This window comes from Balaenoptera ricei, chromosome 1, assembly GCF_028023285.1.
Source record: "Balaenoptera ricei isolate mBalRic1 chromosome 1, mBalRic1.hap2, whole genome shotgun sequence".
In the NCBI taxonomy this organism is placed as follows: Eukaryota; Metazoa; Chordata; class Mammalia; order Artiodactyla; family Balaenopteridae; genus Balaenoptera; species Balaenoptera ricei.
In genome coordinates, this window is record NC_082639.1 from 60473866 (window position 1) to 60493823 (window position 19958).

The following is a 19958-nucleotide window of genomic DNA, read 5'->3' on the forward strand; positions in this document are numbered from 1 at the left end:
TCTAGGAAAGCTTCTTTACATAGAATTTTTTTATTTCCTTTTATTTGGATACATTAGGACTCACTTACAGTTAGTTTTTTTTCATTTTTTCCCAATTTTATCAAGATATAATTGAAGTACATCACTGTATAAGTTTAAAGTGTACAACATAATGGCTTGAGATATATATATATATATATATATATATATATATAGTGAAGTGATTACTGCAATAAGTTTAATTAGCAACCATTATCTCATTTAGATGCAATAAAAATAAAAAGTAAAAAAAGAAAAAGAAATTTGTTTTCTTATGATGAGAACGCTTAGGATTTCCTCTCAACAGCTTTCATATATATCATACAGCAGTGTTACCTGTAGTCATCATGTTGTACATTACATCCCTTACATAGATTTTTAAATATTATTTCTATTGCTCAGCTTCGCATGAGAGACTTCATATTAGTTGCATACAAACCAAAAGCTTTGGTATTTTTTTGATCTATAAAAATTATAACAGTTTATTTGGTAATATATTCTTTTGATAACCTAATACTTTTCAAGAGGCAAAACCATAACAAATATTTTCCCCAGTAATTGCTCCTCATAAAAATTGAATTATTCTCAATTGTATTTTTTAATCTGAGAAGTCCTCTGAGATATATTTAAAAGGGCTAAATTTAGTCTCATGACCTCCAAAGATAAATCTACCAGAGAATGGCTCCCATTAGAGAACCTAGCTCATTTAGGACACTATAAATGGCTGTAGATTATAATAGGTGTAGGGGTTTTGCAGGCAATAAAATCAGAAAGGTAAACTGATGTCAAATTATAATTTCCTTGAATGCAATGTTGAGGAATTTGGACCTTTTCCTGAAATAATTTGATTTCTGAGCCCAGAAATGACATGACCAAATTATTTGGGGGATTACTCTTGTGACAATGATAAGTATGGATTGGAAGAAGCTGAAACTGGAAGCAGGCAGACTAGCAAAGAAGCTGTTACAAGGCCTGGGTCACCATAGTCCAAGAAGTAAAAGAGGTGAAACCAAGAAGTAAGTAAACTAACAAGTGAGAGGAGCTAAGGGACTCTTCATCTCTTAAACCCTAATTCTAGTATTACTTGATATGAAGCCTTCTTTGGGTCAGGCAGAGAGGATGAAAAGAGAATATATATTCAAGACGTATAACAGAGGTAGAATAAACAGGTGCTTGTAATTGACTAATTTGGAAGGTGATAGAGAAAAAACAAGTTTAGAATAGCTTCCAAGTTTCTATTTTAGGCTACAAGGGAGGTAGTGGTAACATTCATCAAAATAGGAAATAGAGAAGTAAGAGGCAAGTTCTTTCTACCATTGCTTTATTGGGACAATCAATCCTTCCTTTCCTTAAAGGGACTTGGGCTCCATCTTCTTATTTTGGCACTGATGGTTCTCCATCCGCAAGACCTGTGAGCTCTGCTCACAGTGTGAAGGTCCAGTTTGCCCTGGGAACATAACCCACTGTGGCCTGACAGGGGAATAATTCTCTTAACCAGTCTTCTCCATGAGTGAACTGCTTTGAGAAAGAACTTTCTGTCTTCTTTGGGCTTTAACGCTAAGGAAACAAAGAAGTCCTCTGAGTCCCTTCATGTTGCTGAGAATTTTATTGAGAAAATACTTTGCTATTTCCCGAACATGTCGAATACTTTAATACCTAGGAGAATGCTGATGCTCGTGTCATTTTCCTTGCTTGAAAATCCCTTTCTGCCTTCTCCATCTGGTGAACTCTTCACCTCATAACCCCTAATTTCAATATTATCTGATATGATGCCATCTCTGGGTCAGTTCCTGAATTACAAGTTCTCAAAACATGACATCTTCTGGGTAGCATGAATCCCAGGCATAATAAATTAACACATTAGCTTCAAAATCACTTAATTTCTTAATTTTCTGATAGAATATAAGCTCCATCAGGGCAGGGACTGTGTTTTGTTGCGTAAATCCTTGAATTACTGTTAAACACATAATAAAAATCTCATATTATCCATTATTATTGTTAATTGTATGTTTTTATGTCCACTTCACTAAGTTGTGAGGTACCTGAAGGAAGTGACCACATCTTAGTGCCAGCCCTTAGCCTAGCCATCTGATATGTGCTCAAGAGATGTTTGTTATATTAATCAAAGAATTGTTTGGTTAATGAATTTAAAAGATAATTTACAAGGAATTTGTAAAATGAAGTATCAGGGTGGTACAAAAGTAAGATAGTCAACTTGCTATTTTGTCTACAATGATAATGATGATATGAAGAATCAGACCTTTCTTCCTCTTTGGGCAGTTAGCTCAGTGTTTTGTAACATTGACAAAAAGTTAATCTTTCCTCAGTAAAATTCAGGTTCAGAAATATCATTTTTTTGACAGTATGTTGAGAATCAATGGCTGAACTTATGACTTTTTTAAAGCAAGATTGCCTTTATATAAATATAATTACCCATAAGAAATAATGCTATTAGAATTCAATGTCTTTTACAGTTCTTTGATTGAAATGAGCTTTCATTATGAGGCACATTTCACAATGGTCTCATCTAGAGTTGATTTTTTACCCATTGTTCTATTTGGTTTCTATTGTACAGTCCGTTATTTCTGATTGCTATCCTATTATATTTTATTTCACAACTTCTAAGTACTGATTGTTATAATCATTTTTTAGCATGATAGTCTTTATGCCAATTTATATCCATGGGGAAAAAATTAGTCCTGGTTAAGACCACTCAAAAAGTTATCCTAAGTGAAATTTGTTCCTAAATTGCTATTTTAAGTGAACATATGCAGCTAAAAGCACATATCATTCCAATTATTAAATAAAAGCTAATTTTATTTCTATGTATTGATAGACACTATGAAAAAATATACCAGTAATGTAGGTTTTAGCATTCAAATACTAAGGGAAGAATCTCTAGTAATAAATACATAGAAGAAAAAATATCTAGTTGAGTCTGAGGCAAATATTATTTTAAGAAGAAACTTAATTTAGGAAATTAAGAAAAATTAATAATTTTAATTTATAATCATAATAATAATTAAAAATAATTTTTCTAATTAACTGAATTTAGAAAAAAAGATTTGTGGAGTAATTTTCTTTGAAGATATAATAAACATAAAAGTGAAGAGGTATACAAACTTGAAAAATATTAACATCTTTACCATATTTTCAAAACTATAAAGTAATAAAAAATAAAAGAAACAGAATATATATAGAATCACAGTCATGGTTTCTGAAAAGTTGAACTTATAAACATCAGAAATCATACAAAAACCCACAGAATAATTTATGAAAAAGAAATTGTCAAAATGGAAAACTAGAATATTGATAAGTCAAATGCAGGAAGGAAAAAACTTAAACTGCTTTGAACATTGTTGGACCTAGAAGGTATTATGCTAAATAAAATAAGTCAGACAGAGAAAGACAAATACTATATGATTTCACTTATATGTGGAGTCTGAAAAATAAAACACATGAACAAACAAAACAAAACAGAAAGAGTCACAGATACAGAGAACAGATGGTTGCCAGAGGGAAAAGGGACCAGGAGGATGAGTGAAATAGGTGAGGGAAAGTAGTACAAACTTCTAGTTACAAAATAAATGAGTAACAAGGATGAAATGTACAGCATGGGGAATACAGTCAATAATAATGTTTTATCTTTGTATGGTGACAGATGGTAACTAGACATCATGGTGATCAATTTGTAATGTATAGACATGTCAAATCACTATGTTGTGCACCAGGAGCTAACATAGTGTTGTAGGTCAGTTATACTTCAAAAACATACAAGAAAACAAACAAGCTCATAGAAAAAGAGATCAGATTTGTGGTTACCAGAGATGAGGGGGCAAGGAGGGAGAATTCAATGAAGGTGATTAAAAGATACAAATTTCCAGTTATAAGGTAAATAAGTACTAGGGATGTAGTGCATAACATGATTAACATAATGAACACTGCTGTATGTTATATATGAAAGTTGTTAAGAGAGTAAATACCAAGAGTTCTCATCACAGGAAAAAATATTTTTTCCTTTTTCTTTTATTTTGTATCTATATGAGATGATGAATGTTGACTAAACTTATTGTGGTAATCACTTCATGATGTATATAAGTCAAATCATCATGCTGTACACCTTAAACTTATACAGTGCTATATTTCAATTATAGCTCAATAAAAGTAGAAGAAAAAAATAAAATCAATTAAAGCTGCAAAGGTTATGCAAATACTTTTATACATATTTTCTATTTTTTTAATTTAATTTGATTTAATTTTTTATACAGTATGTTCTTATTAGTTATCTGTTTTATACATATTAGTGTGTATATGTCAATGCACATTATCTCTCATGATCCCAAAAGCACCTTTGTACTTAATTTAATTAAGTAGTAATATATTCATTTCTTTGCTAGTTTAGTATTATCAAAATTTTTTTTTCTAATCAAGAACAAAAGTGTTAAAACTATTTCTTTTATATTTTTTGCCTAAAATCTACTAAAACTCAAATTAATAAATCAGGATTTTTTTTTTTAATGTGTGGTGTATCAGACACTTCTGCGCCTTAAAAGACCTCTATTTTTACTTTACATCTGCCACCAACAAACCATGTGATGCTCTTTTAGGTACCTAATAGCTCAGTAGAATGAGTGTGTTTAAAAGTATGCTTTTGGCAATAAGAAACAGAATTCTGAGTAAAAGTGACTTTTTAAATAATAGGTACCTTGTTGTCCATAACAAAGTCTCAAGATAAGCAGTTCCAGAGTTTGTTTCAGTAGCTTAATGATTTTACCAAAAGCTCAGTCTTTTTCGATTTTTCTACACTGCTATACCCAGCATGTTGACTTTCATCCTTGGACTTGTTACCTCATGGTTTCATAGTGTCTGCTGCAACTCCGGGCATCACATTCTCATCCAACCATGAAAAAAAGAGGAAAAAGAGGGACAGGTATAAAAGTTCTCATGCCTGTCTCCCTCTTTTAAACCAAGGGGAAAAATCTTTCTCAGGATCTCCCTCAGAATCTCTTCTCCTCCTCTTCCTGTTCTAGTGGCCAGAACTGAGTCATATGCTCATATCTTAGCTGCAGAGGAGGTTTGCCTCATAACTATTTGGGATTTCCAGTCTCTGATACAGGGCAGATACCGCTGGCAAGGAAGAAAGGGAAAGGAAACGAGAGTTGCCTGGGAAACCAACCATGGCTACCTTGGCAGATTATTTTCAAAGGCCTTTATCTGCTAAAGTTCAAATTCTCCGACATCTTAGTCACAGGGTTGTTTCTGTATTTTACATCAGTCAGGGTATCAACAATCTAAGGCCAGATCTACATAAAAGTACATGAATTAATATTTACAAAGCCCAAAGTGACAGGTTGTAATTTTTTCATTGAATAATAGGAAGAAATAATGAGCCTGAAACAATGAGACTGTGTATGTGTGTGTGTGTGTGTGTGTGTGTGTGTGTGTGTGTGTGTGTGTGTGAAGAGTCTCTTAGGAAAGAAACTTGTTTTTCCCTGCTCAGTTATCTATGAGTTTTAAAATAGCTTAACTGTGCCTGAGTATTTTTTCAGTAGCATTCGAAATCTCTTCATGAGCTTATAATGTAGGTTGCAGCATATTCTAGTGAAAATGAGCATCTTCATAGCTGATTATGTTTCCCATAACCTCTTGATTGGACTGCTTCAGTGCAAGCTAGGAGCTTCAGTTCCTGAAGTGTGGCCATACACAGAGATAATCGTCATGGTTTCTGCTCATATGGCACCGTTTCTCCAGAAAGAGTTCAGAAAGTCTTACAAGTACAATTTTATTTTTGCTGCATTGTCATGAGTTAGGAATGCACAATAATTTTTGGCCAGTGGGAAAACTCACGTTCAGAGTGAATGAATGACTGGTTCTGGTCATAAACCCAAGGAGACTAGAGAGAGAGGAATGAAATTTAGCCTTCTCCTCAATCTAATTAGAGTAGTGCAGAATTTGTCTTACAGCTGATTGCTGTTCACAAGGTTCTATTTTATACTTTAATCTATTTCACTGGAGAAGTTTATCTTACTATATAAACTAAAGCTATTCTTGAGAGGTTACTTGTAAGTTTATTTCTTCATACAGAATCTTTTTTTCATGTTATGCATTAAATTAGAGATACGTAATTATAGGAAAGAAAATTTTTCCAATAAGACATCATGAAATCAGCTTAAAGTTTTAAATGTTGAATATTTAAAAGGAAAAAATATTTCCCAAGGAAATACTCAAAATATGTGACAGCTTGATGTAAATTATATACTTTAAATATTTATTCTAAAAATTTAAATACTGCAAGGAGAAACATCTTAATTAGAAGCATTCACAAATTGCTTAATTAGAAGAATTCTAAAAAATTGTCTTCCCAATATTCTTTGACAAAATAATAGATGTTTAGTTTGGTTACATATCCTTCTGGGAGATCCAAGAAGCCAGTTTAGCTTTTTGTTGCTGTTCTTAGGGGAAAGTTGAATTGAAATGATGGAAGAGTACATAAATATTGTAGCTGTGACATTGGCTTAAGCTATAGTAATAATCGAGGAAGAATTTTTTTTTAATTTTTATTGGAGTATAGTTGATTTACAATGTTGTATCAGTTTCAGGTGTACAGCAAAGTGAATCAGTTATACATATCCACTCTTTTTTTTAAGATTCTTTTCTCATGTAGCCCATCAAGGGAGAATCTTTATAGAAAACATTTTATCATAGAAATTATATTATGTTATTGGACAATGGATTTAAAATTTTTCCTGGTGTGTAAAGATAATAAGTTTATGTTTCTTCAACATGAGGTATGCCGCTAGTTGCATTTTTAAAGAATATCAATTCTTGTCTTGCCTTCTTGTCTTTAGTACTTGTGTTGTAAGAAATTATTTATTTCAAAATGTATAATACAAGGTTCATTTAAAGAAAGATTGTGAACAAGAGAAGAACATGATAACATGGTAGAATCGGTAGGTCCAAAATATAAAATGTAAATGTCCATTTAACATAGGACATGGATTAAGTAAAGTGGAAAGATAGTGTATTCTTTCCCTAAGTTCCAATATGAGAGAAACATCGGACAGTAGCAACTGAGGGGAGTTTTCCTATCCTTGTGACATGAATAGCCACTAATTAGAGAGTGTTTGAGAACATTTGAAAGACAAGTTAAAAGATGGAATGAATTAGCCCATGCCAAAAATTTGCAGAATCTTGCGAGAGTCAGCAAACCCATGTTACTGCACTGGGAATTTATGGAGAAACAAAATTCTGCCAACTTTATGTGGCTTCAGAAGTAATTGTACACTTAAATAGATAAAACCTCTGAATCTGATAAAAAGCAAATCATAGACTGTATAATTTTATCAAAGTGACAGATGCACCAAGATATTGCGTTATTTCCCGTCATTGCTCCAATTGGAATCTTTTACCAGATTTGCAATGGGATAAATGCTATAAAGTAATAGCATGCTAGTAAGGACTTAATTTTCATAAATGCAACCAAATGACAGTATTAAGAATAAATGTCCCTAGATTCCAGTAACATGTACCCTAAGAAATGAGAATTTCAAATAGTATATAAATATAGTTATCTAGTGGCAATTACCTAATAATAAATATTTCCAGTCCTTAATTTATCTATTGTATCAAGTTTTTAAAACTTAAATATTCTTAGGGACCAAGCTTATATCATAAACCCACGGAGCTATCTAGATGTAAGATCTTAAGGACTGATGTAGACCAGGGGTTGGAAAACTATGGCTTATGGTCCAAATTTGGTGGCCCCTTTTTTATAAATAAAGCTTTATTGGAACACAGCCATATCCATTTGTTAATATGTCATATATGGCTACTTTTGCACTACAATGGCAGAACTGAGTAGTTGAGATAGAGACCATATGGCCTATAGAGCATGAAACCCTTCTTGTCTAGCCTTTAATAGAAAAAGTTTCTTGACGCCTGGCATAGACTACAGTGAGCTCTAGAAAATATACTTTTCATAAAAACATTCATATTTAAACAAAGGTCAAGCCAAACAGTCCAGGCCAGGTTTAGATGATTGGCCACTGCTGTGAAAAGAGATCCTGTGCCAGCTCTGTCATTAACTTTCTGTGTGACGTTGAACAAGTCACCAAGCCTCCTCTAGTAAGAAGGGAGCATTTCTTTTTCCTGAGGTTGCTGTGCATAAGGCCAAATGGCAAAAATCAACATGGTCTTTTAAGGAGAATGTGAAAGTCAAACCAGGGAAGCATGTCCAAAACAGTCATAAATGCAAGAAGAGCCTGAAGTGAATATTGGGAGCTAAGATGCAGGGCCTGACAGGTCAGAGTTTCAAGAAGACAAAAGAGGATGATTCGATCAAATTTAAATCCTATACTCATTATAGGGAAACACACAGGCCTGTGTTTTCATGGACTAAGTGTATCCATGATTCCATGGACTGGGTTGGACAAGAACTCAATTTCGCCATCTGCAGAAAAGTATTTACAGTGTCCTCCTAGTCTAAGAAATGTCCTGTGGGAAAGAAAAGAAAAATGGTTTTGGTCACATAAACAGGAAGTTGTCTAAACTAATTGAATCTGTTAAATAATCACAATGAACATTTGTATGTTTTATGAGAAGTCCTACTGATAAGAAATCTATTTAACATTTTTTAAGCAAGATTTGCCAAAATGTACTGGCCATCTGAAATTTTTTTTAAATCATGCAACATTTATAAGTCCTTAGGAAAACTTCAAGAAACTCTGACCTCAATAATCTCTCAAAATATTTCCAACTCTGAAATTCTTCTGTAAGTATTTCAATACCTAACTCTTAAAGAACACCTACCATATGTCAATCACAATTTATGTGCTTTACCTGTATTAACTATTTTAATCATCAAAATAACCTTATGATGTAAGGTTTCTTATTATCATTCCCATATTACAGATGAGAAAACTGAGGTGCAAAGATGTTCTTATTGGTTTAAAGTCAAACAGCTAGTGAGTGGCAGAATCAGGATTTGTACTCAGGTTGTCTGAATTCAGAGTCTATGCCCTAAACTACTCTCCATTTAGAGTTTTGTTGCTATATTTCAGATATCCAAACAAATGAAAAACTCACCTAAATATTTCACTTAGTATTTTTTTTTCTTTTCTTTTTTTCTCTCTTTTTTTTTTTTTAAACATCTTTATTGAAGTATAATTGCCTTACAATGGTGTGTTAGCTTCTGCTTTATAACAAAGTGAATCAGTTATACATATACAATATGTTCCCATTTCTCTTCCCTCTTGCATCTCCCTCCCTCCCACCCTCCCCATCCCACCCCTCTAGGTGGTCACAAAGCACCAAGCTGATCTCCCTGTGCTATGCGGCTGCTTCCCACTAGCTATCTATTTTACATTTGGTAGTGTATATATGTCCATGACACTCTCTTACCCTGTCACATCTCACCCCACCCCCTCCCCATATCCTCAAGTCCATTCTCTAGTAGGTCTGTGTCTTTATTCCCGTCTTGCCACTAGGTTCTTCATGACCTTTTTTTTTTTTTTTTTTTTTTCCTTAGATTCCGTATATATGTGTTAGCATACTGTATTTGTTTTTCTCTTTCTGACTTACTTCACTCTGTATGACAGACTCTAACTCCATCCACCTCATTACAAATACCTCCATTTCATTTCTTTTTATGGCTGAGTAATATTCCATTGTATATATGTGCCACATCTTCTTTATCCATTCATCTGTCGACGGACATTTAGGTTGCTTCCATGTCCTGGCTATTGTAAATAGAGCTGCAATGAACATTTTGGTACATGACTCTTTTTGTCACTTAGTATTTTTTATTATTTGGATTTTTTAAAACCTACTATTGAAAATGTCAGGAAGTCAACTTAACACAAGATGCAGATATCCTGGGATGGATGAATCTCAGCCTTATCTGCCTCTATTATCACTCATAGTTTACAATAAGTAAGCTAATGTATATTCATTACAATATTCATTAAAACAAGCCTATCAGGATATCTCCTTGGCAACTGTTAATTAATTATAGCTGCCTCCTTGGCAACTGTTAATTAACTGTAGATGCCTGATAAAAATTGAGTGGTTTTTCTTTGTAAATATTCTAGAATTCAAACAGCTCACTGGTAAAGAGTTATTCATTCATGCACATATGAATATCTTCATTAAACAAACTGATTGAGAAGCTATTTGTAAGATCAACAACTTACTTGCTCTCATGAAGTTTCAGTCTAGCAGGGGGAAAAAAATTAACAAGTAAACAAGTTTTAATTTTCAGTATTAAATATTAAAATATAAAATTAACCTAAAAAATTAAATTAAATATTTTCAGTGGTAAGTGTTAAGAAGAAAATGAAACAGGGCAATATATAACATGAAGATGGGAAGAAGATTTAATTTTGGGTAAAGGGGATATGAGGAGGAAAAATATGAGCTGAGCTGAAAAGGAGCCAGCTATGAGAAGATTTATGAGTTAGAACATTACAGGCAAGAGAAGCAGCAATGATAAATGTAACAATCATGGAAATTTTACACATTTCTACAATTTTTACATATATAATATGAACATAGGTTGGTAAACATCATTTAATACAACCAATTTCATTAGAACTTGCTCATTCAGATAACTAGGTGAACTTTACAAATGAATCTAAATAATCAGAAAGATATTCGGTTCAGACAGGAGATGATCAAATTGTAGGCATAACTGATAGAGAATGTGACCCAAATTGTAACAAGTTCTGATATTTTCTCCCTAACCTATGGCAGTGATCATGCCTTCAAGCCCTTTGTAAGGGGAAGTCACACCAGTTGGATTCCTGTGTTGGGACATAGAGATAGACCCCAGACCCATATGTGTTTACTGTAAGGACAAAGGAGTACAGTCAAATGAGTAAGTAATCAAGTAGGCTGCTTGAAGTGCATAAGAACAGGCCACGTGGGCCCCACCTAGTAGAGTAAGGAGGTAAACAAATGGAGATAAGAGGCTCACCCTCCAAGGAATCAGCAAGGAGAGGAGATAAAAGCCTGGAATATTCCTCTAGCACAGTGGATCTCAACTAGAAGTAATTTTGCCCCCTTAACCTCTACCCTGGGGACATTTGACAATGTCTGGAGACATTTTGGTTGTGAAAACTGCAGAGAGTCCTACTGATATTAGGTAGGTTGAGGCCTTAGATGCTGCTAAACTTCCTACAATGCACAAGATAGCTGCATCCCAGACGTCCCCTTATCCAGCCATGAGGATAGAATGACAGGGGTGCCTGCAAGAAACTCTAATGGGAATTTTTAGAATTTCTTCACTTTGGACTAAAATCTCTTACATTCTTTAAGGATACATGTTAGTATTGTGGACTTAAGCTTCAATCACAGAAAACCCTCAGCTTCAGATGTACTCTTTTAGTATTTTTATTCTTTCTTTTCACACGTGCAGATGTATATGACTCATATAGCAAGGTTCTCCAAAACCCAGCTCAAACTTCACCTTTTCTTAAAGTTTTCCATAATTACCAAACTGTCAAATGTTCCTTCTTCTGAGCTCCTATGGCAATCTATACATACTTTTATCCTAGCATGTATCACCCTGTGAAGTAATTATTCATTGAAAGGTCATTCCCATTTTAAAAATAGATCTTTCTGGGTAGAGACTATGTAAGATGTGCTAAACATCCTACAGTGCACAAAGTAGTCTCCTATATCAAAGAATTAACTGGCCCAAAATGTCAGTAGTGCCAAGGTTGAGAAACCCTGCATCCCAGAAATCTTTGTAACTTCAGTGTCCTCGTGGCACCTGCCATAAGGAAGCACAAAGTGAATGAATGAACGCTCACAAACACTACTAACATAAAAATACCATGAGTTCTATTTTATTTTTCTGACAAAGCCTTACTTGTTTGTGTCCTAATTATATTTAAAACCTATTACATATTTCATCTAAAAGAAACTTTTTTTGGAGAATTTGACAGAATGATTATAGTTTAGTAACTAGCACACGAACAAGAAAAGCAACAGGCTGCATTACAAACTATCTAAAATATTGTGGGTAAAGACAGTCATTTTGAAAGTGTAAAGTGTAAGAAATAATATAGAACAACATTTTCAAAAAGCAGAAATAAGAGTGTAAAATTTTAAAGGTATGTAAGAAATCATATTGGAAAGTAACTTTAAAAATGGAAGTAAGAATGTAATGATAGAATGAAACTTTGGTGATAGTAATTAATGGAAACTAGGATCAAGAAAATAAAATGAGATAAAATTAAAATAGAAGAAAAGATATTTTAAACAACAGAACTTAAATAAGCTTCAGGAAATAGTTTAGAAAACCTCATGGGAAAGCCTTTTGTCATTGTTGTTCCAGAGCAAACAAAAGGAAAATTGTTGCTCATTCAAAAGGATGGCAAAGGAATCGTAGGAAGCTATGTTATAAGCTTAAAATGTAGTTTTTATGTATGAATTTATGAGTCAAAGATTTCACAAGCAGTAGCCTAAAACTAGGATGGGAAAAGAAAAAGTCTTAGAGGTGACAGAGAGGCTACCTATCCCCATACAAAAGGAATCAAACAAACTGCACTAATAGAAACATAAGACATAACATATACATTTATACATTGTCTTGGTCAGCCCACGTCTAAAGAACAGTGTTTAATTCTGAGTGCCAGCTGGCCTTCAGAGATAGGAAATGTTTCAGATTCTGTGGTCCATATGGTCTGTCTCACTACTCAATTCTGCCATTGCAGTGCAAAACAGCCGTAGATTATATGTTAACAAATGGGCATGACTATGTTCCAGTAAAGCTTTATCTATAAAAACAAAAGTGCCAGGTTTGTATCTCATCCTGTTTGGAAGAGAAGCTTTGATAAAGATGATCAGGGTGTTTAGGTTTCTGGAAACCCCATCATACAAGAAATGATTTAAGAGGTCACCAATATTTAGCCTAGAAAAAAGAGATAAATCCCAGAACTAATAAAATTTACTTTAGGACACTCAAGTACAAGACATCACTCATGTCTTCATTTAATAAAAATAATTGTGTCTTTCTCTTTAACCACCATGGATAGAAAAAATGTATATTCTCAGGTTTATGTGATACGCATCTTGGAGATCAGTGAGAACTACAGAGTTCCTAGAGTTCAGGAAGCTGTGGAAAGGCTTCTGGTCTTCAGCTCATGACGGTTCTCACTAGAATACTTTTTGCCTAAGGCTACATGGTCAAGTCAAATGCAGGTGGCTTTACTACTCCTGTGGTCATTTTTCATTCATTGCCATGCTTGGTCACTTGGTCCTTCACCTTGGTTCCCAAAGTTTTGGTGGTCATTGTTTGTTGGACTACAATGTGGTCCAGGAACAAAGCTTGAGAGAATCTGCCACTCCTCAGTATTCCCAGGCTCAAAAGAAAATCTAATTCTCTCTTCATGGAGCGCAGCCACTACCACCCCTTCCCCTAGAAGCACCTATTCAGTGGTATAGGTTTGGCAAGAGGTGAGTCAGATGTTCTTACAATGCTGGCCAGTGTTTCACAACCATCTTTGGACTGCTAGTGGTCCCACACAGACCCTTCTGGGCATCTTGAAACATAAAGGAGACATATATATATATGAAAAAGACTAACAATTCAAGAAAGTTAGTGACCAATGCCAAATAAATCATGGAAAAGAAAACAGATAGTATGTGAGCTTAAAAGGAGAGATAACTTTGCAGTGGAGTAGATAAGAAACCTCACTTATTTATTTTTCAAATATTTATTTCTAGTCAAGACCTTTTACATGAGCTCCAGTCTTACACAGGCGCACATGTGCACGTGTGTGAGCACACATGCACACACACACACATTTTCTCCTAACATAGGACTCACACATTCACCGCAAATTCTCTATAGTATTTTAAAAAGTATTCACTACATCCAGCTCTCTCCACCTTAGATTTATTCCTTTGCAATATTCCCACAGTGCTACTCAATCCAGAAACTAGCTTCAATTCCTTCCTCTTCTTTACCTTCCACATCCAACCAACTATCATCACTACCAAGTATGTCTTCACCAATGCATCCCTCATAGTTCCCACCATATCATCCGTACTGCCATTGTCTTATTTCTGACCACAATTATATCCCACATAGATTTCAGGACAGTCTTTTATTTGACCTTTTTGCTAGCACATCTTCTCCACATTTCCCACACCACTCCAAGCTGCCAAAGTGATCTTTCTAAAATAAAAATTTGATATATCTTCCCTATCTAAATCTTAAAGCTTCCATTGCCTTCAAGCTAAAACTCAAACTTCTTTGTTTAACATGGATGATCTCATGATCTGGTCCTTGTCTACGTATTATTTCTTATTTCTTACTATGTTTCTTATTTCTTATTTACCATTCTTACTAACCTGCAGTTCCTTGAATGGGCTTTGATCTCTTTCAATGCCCCCCTTTGATGTCTCTTCCAAAAAACATCCATCTCTTCTGATTCTGTAGCCTGATCAACTGCTACAAAGTGAAGTGTCAGTAGAGTCTCCTATTTTTTACTCACACTCCCCAATGCTGAAAAAGCACTTCTTTAGAATCCTACACATATATTTTCTATGGCATTTAGTCTATTGGGTAAAAATGGCCCATTGTCTTAACCATTTTCTTTCAAGATTATGAGCTACCTGATAATAGGAAAAACACCTTTCATCTTGATAACCTTAAAAGTTGAGAGATAGTAGGAAATCAATATGTTTATGTTATTGAATAAAGAGTATTGAAGATGTATGGATAAAGGCATATTGAACGGGAGAAAAAGAGCATTAGCAAAGGCTTAAAACAGAAAACTGATCTTCTCAAAGTCACCACTAATCTACATGTTGTTCAATCAAGTGGTCATTTCTCAGGTATATCATCAATTTTTCTTACAATTTGTTATTTCTTCCACCTTGAAACACCATCTTTTCTTGGCTTCCAGTTCTTCACACTCTTCTGGCTTTTCTCTTGTGATCCTAGTAGCTTCTCTGTCTTCTTTCCTGGCTCATCCTCAGGTCTTCTTAGACCTATTATCTTCTCATCTACACTCATTCCTTTGGTGATCTCACATGCTCAAGGCTTGATACCATCTGTATGCTGACCATGCTCAAATGATCTATTTTGCCTGGACTTCTTCCCTGAACTCCAGACTTTTGTATATAACTTCTTGCTTGACATCTCTAGTTGGCTTTACAATAGAAATTTCAAATTTAGCATTTCTTTTTTTTTCAATCTTATGAGGTGAGGTGTAACTGATAAATAAAATTATAGGATATTTAAAGTACATTGTGATGATTTAATAGAAGTATACATTGTGAAAGGATTCTTCTCATCTAATTAATTAACACATCCATCACTTCACATATTTATCTTTTGGGGAGGAAATCTGAGGGGGGATGGACAGGGGTGAGAACATTTAAAACCAAGCTTTTGATGAACCCAAAACCCTGCTCACCGTCTTCTCCATCAGTCAATTACACTTCATCCTTCTAGTTGTTCAGACCAAAACACACTTTTAATCACATTTGACTCTACTTTCTCTAACTCTCCACAATTATTTCATCAACAAAACATTTGAATCTAATCTTAAATATGTCCAGAACCCAATCACTTCTCACCCCCTCCGCTGTCACCAACCTGACCAAACCGCCGTCACCTCTCATTTGGCATTTTCCATTAACTGCCTGTTTGATCTCCCAGCTTCCACCTTCGTCCTCCTCGGTCTGTCTACAAGCCTGAAATCATAGGTATCCTTTTAAAACAAGTCACTTCAATATACCTTTGATCAAAACCTTTCAGTGACCCTCCATCTTACTCAAAATCAAAGCCAAAGTCTTGGGCTATAAGACCCCGTATTTTCTAACCCCCCATTATCATCTCTTTACTTCTCCTGTCCCTCAATCTACTTCAGCCACACTGGTTACCTAGGGTGTCTTCAAGCAAGCAACGTGTCCCTGCTTCAGAGTCTAGGCACTAGGATGCTCCTTCATTTCCTTTAAGCACTGGCTCAAATTTCTTCTCAGTGAGACCTGATTACCCTATTAAAAACTGCAGTCATGTTATATGAATTCTTCCTATCTTCCTCCTCTTCTTAAGTGTTCTTCATAGCACTTATAACCTTCTAGTATATTATTTTATTTTACTTAATTGTTTTATTTATTGTCATTATCATCTCCACTGGAATGTAAAATACTTTCGAGGAGGAATTTTTGTTTCTTTTCATCCAGTGCTATTTCCCAGACCCCAAAAGATTGTCTAGCACATAATAATCTTTCAATAATAGTTGCTGAGTGAAGAAAGAGTACACACATTTTTTTGCATTTCTGAGTGCCTGACAGAGTCTGAATTACAGTAGTATTTCATTTGCTACTCATAAAAGCCCTATAAGATAATTACTACATGAATTTTAAAGATGAAGGAACAAAAATTTTTTGAGATTTGAGTCAACAATGCCTCCAGAATTTCTGTATAGTCAAGACTTGGAGACAGCATTCTGGTTAGTAGGGAGATAAAAAACTTGAAAATCAGAAAAATGCTCTCTTTTCTTATGTTGTATGTTATACTTGAGAATGGTTTGGTAAATGCTGATTGCACCTGGCATGTGCTAAGGTATGTCTAATCTTTGGCACCAACTCTTGCCCAAGGTTTAAGGTTGTTCAAAGCTGCAGCATCATTCAAGCCAATATGTTTAGGAGACAATGAGTACAAAAGTTAGGGGTAGGGGATTAAGAGGTACAAATTACTATGTATAAAATAAATGAACTACAAGGATATAAAGTACAACACAAGGAATATAGCCAATATTTTATAATAATTATAAATGAAATATAACCTTTAAAAATTGTGAATCACTATGTTGTACATCTGAAGCTTACATAATATTATAAATCAACTATACCTCAATAAAAGAAGGAAAAAAAGTTTTTCTGTAACAGAACTTCATTTAAGGAAGTGAAAAATGACAAGATTGATGATGAATTTGTGGCCATATTGTGGAATTTTAGAATGCTTTACTAAGAATTGGGTTTATCCGTTGGTTTCCAAACCTGTGGGGATTCTTAAAAATATGGATTTTGGAGCCCCAATCGGTACCTCCTATTGGTATAGATTTTTAACAAGCTTCCCAGATTTTCGTTAAGCAGCCAGGCCAGAACTCCATCCATAGACTGGCATTTGGAAACATGGTAAGCTACTAAAGGTTCTCAGGCAGCAGTTTGCATATGTTACTGTATATTTGCAACTTACTTCTCCCTAAAAAATACCCCCGTATCTGTACACTATACACCCAGGTAAATCTGATAGGGAGGTGGGTGGAATGTCTTTTGGAGCAATGTGTCATGCACTGCCTCACAATAATATTTTTCTCCATCTGTTATAGGTCAATGCACAAACTGGCCCAGTTGGAAAGACTTGACCTAGGCAATAATGAATTCAGTGAGCTGGTAAGCGAATGCATTTTCTAAATTTGATAAATATATCCCAGGGGATTATTTCTTTTGCTCTGTCTTTATAACCCCAGGTATTAAATCATCAGGTGCACATTTACATTTGCTAAATATAAAAATGAAATAAAATCTGGAATTAAAGTGATTGTTTATCTATATAGTAAGCTACAGGGAACTGAATAATATTAGGATTAACTTTAAAAAGCGGGGGTACGGATAGGCAGATGCAAATTGTCAGTTTTGAGCACCACCTATATAGCAGGCACCATGTTCAGAGTGTTATATATGTTGCCTCATTTAATCCTGATTTGCCATGTTGCCATGTTAACTTTATGGAAACAAGCTCAAAGTGGTCACTGACTTACATAGCTTTTATGTGGTTGAACAGGAATTAAACCAAGACTTGATTAACCCAAAGTCCATACCTTGAAGACTTCTGCTTTGGCTGCTTAATGGACATAGCATGAGAAGAGTGGTCAATGGCCTTTTATTTCCAGTTGTACTGAAAGTGTCTTTCTAGTGAACATATGTTATGACCTCACTGCCAGCAAAATTGACAGAATTTTGACTACTCCTTTTAGGCTTAAGTTTTCTTTAAATGTTCCTGAAGACCAAAATCTCAAATGCAAATTAGAAAGAAAATACTCTTTTACCAGCAGACCCAGCCTGTTTTACTCAGAGGTCTTCCACTTGAACATCTTCAAATTTCAGAAATCAATTCACCTAAATTATATTTTAACTATTTTTAAATTAAAACATTTAATTGAGTAAACAGCTTTTCTTTTGCAGCTATGTTACTAGTTACATGACCTTGTGAAAATGACTTAACCTCTCTAAGCCTCATTTTCCTTTTCTATAAAATGGAGATTATAATGGTTCCTCCCCTCCAAGGTTTGTAGGAGAATTAAATAAAAAAATGTACAGGGCCTGGAAAAAGTGATTCTCAGTAAATGCCAGTGTATAGGGGTGATAGGGTATAATTCACACTACAATTTGAATGTGCAAAAGAATCAACTTGTTTTACTTTGACCATAACTAATTTGATCATTGTCCCAGCCTCTATCAGCTCTTTATTGAGGGTAAAAACTGACTTTTATTCTTCTATGATTAGAAGTTAAATCTAATTCTAGAAGTTACATGGTTCCTTTAGGTTGTGTTCATCTTCCCTGCATAGAAATTCTCTGTAACCTCTTGCCTTCCCCTGCTTGTCTCCTTAAGATGGAATTTGAGTGAGTGCGAAGGATGGTACATATCTTTCTGACATGAGGAAAAGACACCCCCTGGCCTCAGGCTGGTTTTCAGAAGTGCTGGCCTCTGGGCTGATGTCTGCAGCTGATACTGCCTCCTGTGTTAAATCTGCAATTCTAAACCTGCCGTTGGTTCTTTGGGATGAGACAATACCCCCTGGGAGCCTTGGCCATCTTCCTCTTGCTGGCAGTGCCATCACCCAGTTATCATTGCATATGCATGCATAAGTCTCTGCCCTGTCTTCCCTCCAGCACCATGCTTGGAAGTCCATCCCCGATTTCTGTTGTGAAGGAACCTCACCAGCCATAACCTTAATAGTGACCCCATAGCAAGTCTACAGGCTCTGAGAGTCCAAGTGATATGCAAACTGAAAGAGGTCCATTAAAAACAAACTTCAGAGCTTCCTTCTGCCTGCTGCATCACACCGCCAAGCTTGCTCTGCTTTGGATGCACCCAACTTTGTTATAGGGCAGCTGGCAAGGTGGCCTCAACACAGTAGAGCAAAAGGACCCAGTACATAGTTTAATGCACCTCTGGCATTTTTAAAGGAGATATTTATTAGTGTAGGTAGAGAGAGAGGTAAAGGTGGTGAATAACAGCGGCAAAACCAGTTTATATTGGTAGTTTTTTAAATTAGTTGTTAAGAAGTTAGGATCTACCCATGATTCCATGAAGACAAGTAGCTTGGCCTAGTAATTGAAAGAACATGGCCAGTGGATTCAGACGACTGAGGGTTAACTTTCAACTCCATCACTGGCTAGCTGGGTACCTTTGGGTCTATAGCTCACTCCCTATCCTCAGCTTCCTCTTCAATAAAATAAGGGTATCAAACCCATATATCTCACAGACTTTTTGAAAGAATTTCATGCAAGAGAATCTATAATAAACACTTAATGTATGTTTCAAATGCATTTCAATTCTGTCAGATATATAATTTTGCAAGCCTTTTGTATGGATACTTTGTGAATCAATATTTTACTATAAATATTTGCATCGACAAAGTTGAATAGGGCATGTTTATTTTTTGAAAATAAGCTTACTAAAAGTAAATTTTAAATACACATATTTTGACTTATGCTTCTGATGTCTAAGAAATCATCATCTGAGCAAAAACATTTTTTACTTTTGAACTCCCAATGTTTTATGCTTGTCACAAAGTTAAGTCTCTTAAATTTTTTTTTTTGCATTTCTACTGGGGTGCTTTATTTGATAATAGTTATTTGGCGGGGTTGGGGGAAGTATAATTCTGGAACTTCACATTTCTAATGTTATTT

General features: G+C 34.8%; 1 protein-coding gene across 1 annotated transcript in view; it reads left to right on the top strand.

Moving 5' to 3' along the window:
• Positions 1-19958, top strand: part of LRRC7 (leucine rich repeat containing 7) — a 496206-nt gene that overhangs the window by 306775 nt on the left and 169473 nt on the right. The window contains exon 8 of the mRNA XM_059899299.1: positions 17370-17433. Within this exon, the coding sequence (XP_059755282.1) occupies positions 17370-17433 (64 nt within the window). The remainder of the gene's footprint in view (positions 1-17369; positions 17434-19958) is intronic.